The following is an 8,355-nucleotide window of genomic DNA, read 5'->3' as shown; positions in this document are numbered from 1 at the left end:
CGGAAAAAAGGAGAGAGCACAAAGAGGATCAAGATGCAGAAAGGGGGAGATTTATGTAGGCATACGAGAAAAAGAAGCGAGTCGGATTGGAAGGCGTGGAAAAAGAAAAGAAAGGGGGAGGAGGGAAAAGAGGTAAGGGATATGGTGGGGGGAGACCAGGAGCGGTAAAATCTTGCAAAGTATGTGCTCCAGATCTATGTTTGATTTAAGTTTGAAGACAAATAATGCATAATCCAGGGTGTCCATACCTTTTGAAATTTAGATACTGTATATTGGCTTTCTAATAAGGACAAGTAAACAACAAAGCCTTTTCACTAGGGATCATAAACAGTGCAAAGAGGGTGAGCCATTGAGGGGATGAGGAGTTATGGGTTGTAGATGCAACTGATAATGATGGCCTTCCTATCTGCAACTTACAAAGCACAATTTCTACTTATTTGTTGAGCTACAACCGTTACATCTCCACCTCTTTTTCAACTCCTCCTCTCTATCTCTCTCTCTCTCCTCTCCCCAGCTTTTTTCTATTCTTCCCCTCTTTTATTTTCCTCTTTTTCACTTCCCTTTTTTCTTTTCCTCAAACCCCCCCACCACCACTTTCCTAAGGTCGATAAACCTGTAATCTCCCAAAATATAAAAACTGCTATACAAATTCCACACAGCTTCACTATATTCATGAACCACATGTATAACTAAGGCACTATGTATATCCAGCAGATTACAAGATGCCTTGTGTAATCTATCTGCCTGCCCCAATATATGATTCTGAGGACCAAATATGCTTACTGCTTTTTTCAAATGTGTTTTCTAACAATCGTTATACAATATACTGTTTCATAATCTCTTTTGATTGTCGGTCACGTTAATGCTGTACATTCGATTGGTATGTTACTAATTTGTCTAAAACTCAGTAAAAACCCTTGTAAAATAAAAGCCTTGGATTCCAAGTTGAGGTTGTACGTTGGGCCAAATCAAGATTGTAAACCCCACACCCTTATCATTGTCCTGTCAAATACCAAAGTATTTACTACCATTGAAGTTCTGACATTTTAATAACAAGGGTGAAGCTTAGCAATGGGAGGGGTGGAGCTAAATCTTGGATTAGTTGGATTAGATAACAGTTGAGATTTTACAGACGTACTGCCTGGGTCTGAGATCCAAGGGGCTTCACAGGCACACATAGCTAATTCAGCATTTTTGGGGTAGAGGCTAACGAGAAAAATACACCATGCCTATAAAGTAGTATAGAATCTGATGGTACAATGTAGAAGAAATATAGTTAAAAGAATTGTTATAATAAACTTAATGGTTGTAGTTTGTATAGTCCATAAACTCTGTTTATCACACACAATAAACAAATATGTGCAATTAAAATACACACTGTATAAATCAATACAATAACAGTCTATTGTTATATTTTTAAAGATCATGTAACCCCAGAAATGTATTGGTCTGTAGATCTAGTAGCTCAAGGTATTGAATTGTTCTGGTTATTGACCTTGTGATAAGCCTTCCATATTCTCACTGTCCTGTCCCATGACACTGTAACATACTAAAACAGAATAAGACAAAATAATAAGTATGCAAATTTGCATTTTATGTTTTTTTTATTTTATGTAAAAATGCAAAAGCACCATACCTGCTTCATCTCTGAAATGTGGATGAGGGACCTAATAAGGTCTGTATGTCCAGTGTTAAACTGAACCTGAAGTAGAGAGTCTGGATCATAAACCCTGAGGATAATAAAATATATAATTTAAAGAATAACATAACAATATAATATAAAGAATAACTTGTTAAATACTTTCAATCAAAACTAAACAAAAACAAATTATGTGGCAAATATGTAACCTCTTATATTTAAAGTATAAGTATAGGTACATTTTTTTGTATAGAGTGGTTAGGCATTAGAACATCTGTTTGGGGGTTTTTCCTGCTTTTTTCACCGCTTGGCAGATTCACCCCTCTGTTGGCCCTGGTGACCGTTGTCACTCAGACAGAAAGTGATAAAGGGTTGTCACAAGAACAAGAGGTGAGGGGAAATCTTCCAACATTTGTAGAGATTTCCTCTCAATTCCTCTTGCATCCATAGTAGTGCAAGTACAAGGGAATCTCCCCAATGGGATACAGACAGCAAAAAAACAAACCCCCCCTTCCCCCCCCCCCCCAAAAAGACAAAAAACAGACAAGACAGGGATGCTAGGGTTATTTTATGAGCAATTTGCTGACTATAATATGCAGTAAAGCTACCTGTCAGGCCATTGTACTCTGGTGTCTATGGGCAATTCCACCATTAGCTGCCTGGAGCAAGACATTACATGGAAAAAAATTATCTCAACAGTCATGTAAGTTTTATAAACTACGAAACAACCTACAAATTAGGAGTCTTACAATGATGCCAACAGAGATGAAAACTGAAACATTTAAAAGGGAAACATAAGTCTAAGTGAAACAAAGTACCTTAATTCAACTACCCTAAAGGCAACTTGAATGTATCTTAGGCAAAGAATTTCATATTCTTTGAAGAATGTCTTCTATTAAATTCACTTCCTCTTTTTAAAAATAGATCACTTGTTTTATAATGCACTGGCTTACAATATTCGTCTAGCCAGCTTTGGTGCTTCATTTGCTAGATATAAGTGGGGCATAGTGACAGGTCACCTACCACTACTCCCCATGGACCTTCACTGCCTAGAGAAGACTTTTGCCAGCCATGCACATATAGATTCCTTGCTAAACAGTGTGGATGGAAAAATCTCCCCTGCTGGCTATTGTATTTACTGAGCTGGCATCTGCAGCTGTCTGAATACCCAAACATTGGCTGCACCTGATAGGATGCAGTCATTGTTTAACTGACAGTTTTCCACCCAACACTTTAAATTTCTTTGCCGACAAGGCGACCCAGGGCTCGAATTCCAACCGAATATACATGAATAAACCAAGATTTGAGCCATGTAAGGCCAGCTTTAGATTAGGTGGGCATCACGGTTCATTTAAGGCAGTTGTAACCCTGCAAATAAATTTTTATGGATAGTGTAGGACCCACTGATAATGGGTGCTTTGACGTAGTGGTGGGCTTGAGCACGATATGGCCATATGGTGGGACCAAATCCCCATTTTTATTTATGGATTGTCTTCATATTTGATAGTCATTTCTTTTGCATGTGTGCGCTATTCTTTTTTAATAAAGAAAGAAAACAGCTTCTGTTTCTTTAAAGCATGATGAATACCACAGCGCATCTGCAGTGTAATCTGCCTGTCCCTGTTTCCCCCCAAGTGTACTGACCACAGTAATCATGGCTGCTGATCCATGATACCATCATCAGTTTATGTGCCTTTGTCATTCTGCTGTGTGCTCAGAGTCTCTCCCCTTCCCTGTCTGTCATTTCTGTGTTTCAGAGCTGATCTCCTCCCCACCCATCCCCTCTCTTCCTGCCGCTATTACCTGCAGCCGTAAAGATTTACAAATAACTGCCATACCCTCTGTTGTATAAAGATATAAAGAACCGTGTGTTAGTTTTTCTAAAATTATAATCCTAAATAAAGCACTGCTGCCTGTGCGGTCATATGATCCCCCTCTGCTGGCCGGCTGGTGAATCTCAGCTCCTCCCGCTGCTCTCCTTAGATCGGGGAAGGAGAGCGGAGGGAGGTCATGTGACCACACAGCGGAGCTGTGCCAAAAAGAATTTAGGATTATAATTGTATAATTTTAGAAAAACTAACACACAGTACTTTATATCTTCGTACATTGTAAATATGACTTTACAACCACTTTAAGTTGCCAAGTAAATGCTATTACTGTGGTACGGGGAGATTCGGTCTGCATGAATACCAAAGTATACAAAAAATGGTTGAGTCTTGTTGTCTCTTACAAGAAGTGTGTTTAAAGGAGAAATTCTTATACATTGTTAAATGCATTAATGGAATTCAGTAGTTAATGTTTTTCTAGAAATTGGAAAACTTTTTAAGTTTGTTAATTACCTGATTGTATCTTGCACACCTGCAGCAATGCATCCATTCATCTGGTCAATGCAGATACAAGTAACTACTCCTTTAGTGTGCAGGATCTTCTCGCATACAGCTCCTTCTGCACTCTGCATAGATAAGACATGTTGATTTGAAAAATAATGTTTTGATGATGGAACCTATCTCTTAGAAGCAATTGTTAAAAACCAAACAGTTTGTGTTTAATGCATTTATTGAATTTTGTCAAATCTGCAAATTTCCAACTAATAAACAAATATACTAATACATTTTACCTTTGCAATGTCTAAAAGTGAACATTTTAAAATGTAAAAATGTTATAAGCAACTGTAGATAGTTAGGATTAGTATGCTTTTTTCTGTTTGCCCCACATGGGCAAAGAAAAAAAGGTAATATTTAGAAAAAATAGTAAGAGGGTCTTTTGAATTCCTATACCAGTAAGTGAAGTGAATATCAGCTGTTTGCTAACATTGTCTTATCAGTATTTATTCTCTGGACTTTGGTATGTTTTATGTTATTAAAAAAAAAAAAAAAACGACTTAAATAGCTACCCATATTCTAATGGTTCCATCTTCAGAGCCAGTGATCCACTTGTCTACAAGGTGATGCCACACAACTGTGGTGACCTCTGCTTCATGCCCCTTTAGAATATTTACAAGGGTCATCTCAGAGCTGGCTACTCCAAAATTACGTATGTAAACTTTTCCATCACTCGAGGAATAGGCAAATTCTTTCCTAAAAGAGGAATAGTATATGAAACAAATAAAATGATTGGTTCTACTTTTATAACATTCAATGTACATTATGGTGGTTGATTAACTAAAACTGTAGAGTGCAAAATATGGTGCAGCTGAACATTGTAGCCAAAAACCTGGAAACTGATTGGTTTCTAATCAGAGCTGCACCAGATTTTGCACTCTCCAGTTTTAGTAAATAAACCGCTAAATCACCTATTTTCCATATCTATATACACATAATAAACTGACATGAATTAACTGAGAGGCATGGCATTTTCAGCAAAGCTTAAATTGATATTAAAGGTGGTAATTATATAACCTAAAATGAAAAAGATGTTTATACTTACCTGCTCTGTGCAAGGATATTGCACAGAGAGGGCTCTTACTTCCTCTTCTCCTCTTCTAGGGTCCCCCAATGGCGCTTTCCATTCCTTCTATCCGGCGAGTGCCCCCACAGCAGGCCGTTTGCTATGCAGATGTGCGCCCGAGCTGGGCTATGTGCATCTATAGACACACTAATTGACAGTAGAAGGAGCTCAAATTCCTCCTACTGCTATCAGTCTGTCCTATGAGAGCTGGAAGAAAGACCAACATTGCTGGGGACGAGCACAGCGCTGGATTGAGAGAGGACTCAGGTAAGTATTGGGGTGGGAAGGGTAAAGGAACAGCAAGGTGAAGTACCTTAATGCAGGTAACGACTTTAGAACCACTTTAAAGTGCATGTATAGCCCAAACTTATTTTGAGTGGGAAAGGATTAAACCCTTGCCAGTGTATTTTTTTTTTGCTGTGTGTGGTATTTGAGAAATTTCTCTTCCCTTTACTTCCTGTTTCAGAGACACAACAGGACATTAGAGGAAATCTCCCAAAATGATTGGAAGATTCCACTTACCTCTTGTTCTGGGGAAAACTCTAAAGTTTTGACCTTCCCATCACTTCTTTCTTGGTGACAATGGCCGCCAGTATAAATAGAGTGGTAAATCATCCCACTGGCGGCATAGAGAGCAAAAAAACATGGCAGTAGTTCTGAAATTTCCCCACTCTGTCCAAAACTGAAAAAAAAAAAAATTGCCTAGAAATACACTTTGGATTGATTTACTAAAAACTGGACAGTGCAAAATCTGGTGCAGCTGTGCATGGAAACCAATCAGCTTCTAAGTTTTATTGTCAAAGCTTAATTGAACAAGCTGAAGTTAAGGTGGATACACACTTTACAACTTTTGTTGTTAGATTTCCTTTAGATTTACCTTCAACTATGTAGTGCAGGAGCCTGTCTAATTGTATACAAATTGAAAGTGTTTAGATCTGACCTCATATTATACGGTTTTGGTAAATCTAAAGGAAAAAATCTAAAGACAATTGTATAGTGTGCATGGCCCATTAGAAGCTGATTGGCTACCATGGACAGCTGCACCAGATTTGGAGTGCACCAGTTTTAGTAAATCTACCCCTTTAGGTCTATAGAAAAAAATTATTTGTCTAAATCTACAGAAGGTCTTATTAGGATTTACAGAATCAAAACCAGTGCAAACAGTGTTTAAGATGTTAAGCCCATTTGGCATAGATAGCCATATTGACACTCGCCCTTCTTTGACCAAACTTTTCGTGGCTGCCTGGTATTAGGGTCCATAGTGCAGAATCAAGCAGTGTTCCTTATGTTTAAGAAGTTGAGATTAGCTGAAATGATGAAGCCCTGAAGATTTCTTTTTGACTACACCGGCTGCTTTCTGTTCAGGCCTAAACAAATGGGGAGCCCATGTGTAACACCTTCTCTGTGTTCAAAGAATCCTCAAACCTTGACAATGAGTTTACTTTTTTTAAATCAAGATTCCTTTCCTTGCTTTGCCTGACACAACTTGATAATTTGTTTTTATTTTGGAAAACATGAGTTGAATGCAGCTCATCTCTTTTTTAATTTCTCAACAACCAACTGGAAATGTGTCTGCATATTAAAATTGGAAACAAAAATGCAACTGATAAAAGCAAAATGAATAAATATTGTGAACCTCTCCTATGTCAATTATCAAGTAATTTGTAAGGAAATATAATTTTGACATAAAAATATTGCTTATATAAATACAAACAGGTAACAGTAGAAAATAGACTTTTAAAAAAGTTAAAAAGGCAAAGTACCGTGACATATAGCTAGGGCCGGTGCTACCTATAGTAGGCAAACTATGCAGGCGCCTAGGGTGCAGTCATGGCTGCTCGTTTCCCTACTCTCCCCCGGCTTCCTAACACTCCACTGGCTTCCCCACACAGTCCACCACAAGGCTGCATCCTGCTGCTCGCTACTGTTGTACACACCTCCGCAACTTGTACTTGTGTATTGTGTATGTGATTTTCTCCTATTGAGGCCATACCTCAATATGCAGTAATGAAAGTGCATGCTGATAACCCAAACAAAAGAATCAAATAATTTTGCAGGGCAAACTAGATGTAGTATTTGGGGTCCTCTCTCCACTTCACGCCTAACTACATAATAAAGGATGTTCTTGGAATTGGGATGGGCCACCACAACCTTGTCCATGCAAATATGGTGCCCATATTTCCATTCCAGATATACTTGGTGGGACTCTGTACAGGTGGCTGTCCCTTCCACAAGCACCTGATGGTGTTTGGGAACCTGTAAATGGTCCCAGACAGCAGTCTCGTACCACTGCCACTGTGCCTCTATGGTACGAAACAAAGCTTCCAGGACATAGGGGAACTCAAGTCCCTAACGTCCCTGATCATCCACTGTTGGAGCCACGACAACTACGTGAGGTGGGGGTTCTGGCCCAGTCCTAGGGGCAGATAGGATGGTGGGTGTTGGGGGGTCTCCAGGGCTCTGCTGGTCTCCTCCCCTTCTTCCTTTTCCGACTCCATGTAAGGAGGGCTCCAGGTCTCTCAGGGGTTGGAGACCTTGGGATAGCGCCCCCTCTCAGGCAAAACAGCAGTGGGGACTAGTAAAGATGTTGCAAGTAAAGCGATGTGAGCCACAGATCCTTCTGGCTCCCCAGCTGTGGCAGTATCTTTAGGGACATCCCACAAAGCCCCAGGCCACTCCTCAAGCTCCTCACAAGGGGCTGAAGGCCCACACACCACTACCGACTGTCAGGGTTTCTCAGCAGGTAGGGCAGATGTCTGTACCTACTGATGGTCCTAGAGAGCCACTTCCCTCTGCTGGGTGTGCTTCTGTAGAAGGTGGTGCCCCAATTGCCTCCACAGATGCTAACTCGATAGAGCTCGACACCGCTGGCACTGGGGGAGAGCTAAACCCCATAATCCATAGGAGAGCCCTGGTAGGTGCTTTCCTCCTCCTACTCCTCCTTCACCAGGTCTGGAGAGCCCTGGTGTTGCTCTTCAGATGACGTGGCCATGGTGATGACCTTAGCAGCAATGGTCCATAGTGCATTGTGTCTTGGCAGGGTACCAGGTAGACAAGGAGCACCTCAAAGAGGAACATCACAGATATCAAGGACGATGTTTCCCGAACTACAGCCTGATTTAATATTTTCGACATTTTTATGTTTTATTTATTTTTTGGGCGGTTGGGGGGATCTTGTCTTGCCTAGGGTGCAAAATAGTCTAGCACCAGCCCTGCATATAGCAACAAATTACCAATGATATTTTATTGTAATGGAAATGAATTTGATC

The 8,355-nt window shown here is 40.0% G+C and overlaps 1 protein-coding gene across 2 annotated transcripts in view; it reads right to left on the bottom strand.

Annotated features, from left to right (window-relative positions):
* Positions 1 to 1,073: 1,073 nt before the first annotated feature.
* LOC309555147 (uncharacterized protein) overlaps positions 1,074 to 8,355 on the bottom strand; it is a 68,230-nt gene continuing 60,948 nt past the window's right edge. For both annotated transcript variants that reach the window (XM_082256988.1, XM_082256987.1), the window contains exons 15-18: positions 4,533 to 4,716; positions 3,979 to 4,091; positions 1,637 to 1,730; positions 1,074 to 1,549 (exon numbers count right to left, since the gene is read on the bottom strand). In XM_082256988.1, the coding sequence (XP_082113114.1) occupies positions 1,466 to 1,549; positions 1,637 to 1,730; positions 3,979 to 4,091; positions 4,533 to 4,716 (475 nt within the window). In that variant the 3' untranslated portion in view covers positions 1,074 to 1,465. The remainder of the gene's footprint in view (positions 1,550 to 1,636; positions 1,731 to 3,978; positions 4,092 to 4,532; positions 4,717 to 8,355) is intronic.

This window comes from Pelophylax lessonae (genome assembly GCF_965119305.1).
Source record: "Pelophylax lessonae genome assembly, chromosome: 4".
NCBI classification, from domain to species: domain Eukaryota; kingdom Metazoa; phylum Chordata; class Amphibia; order Anura; family Ranidae; genus Pelophylax; species Pelophylax lessonae.
This window is presented reverse-complemented; position numbering and strand designations above follow the sequence as displayed.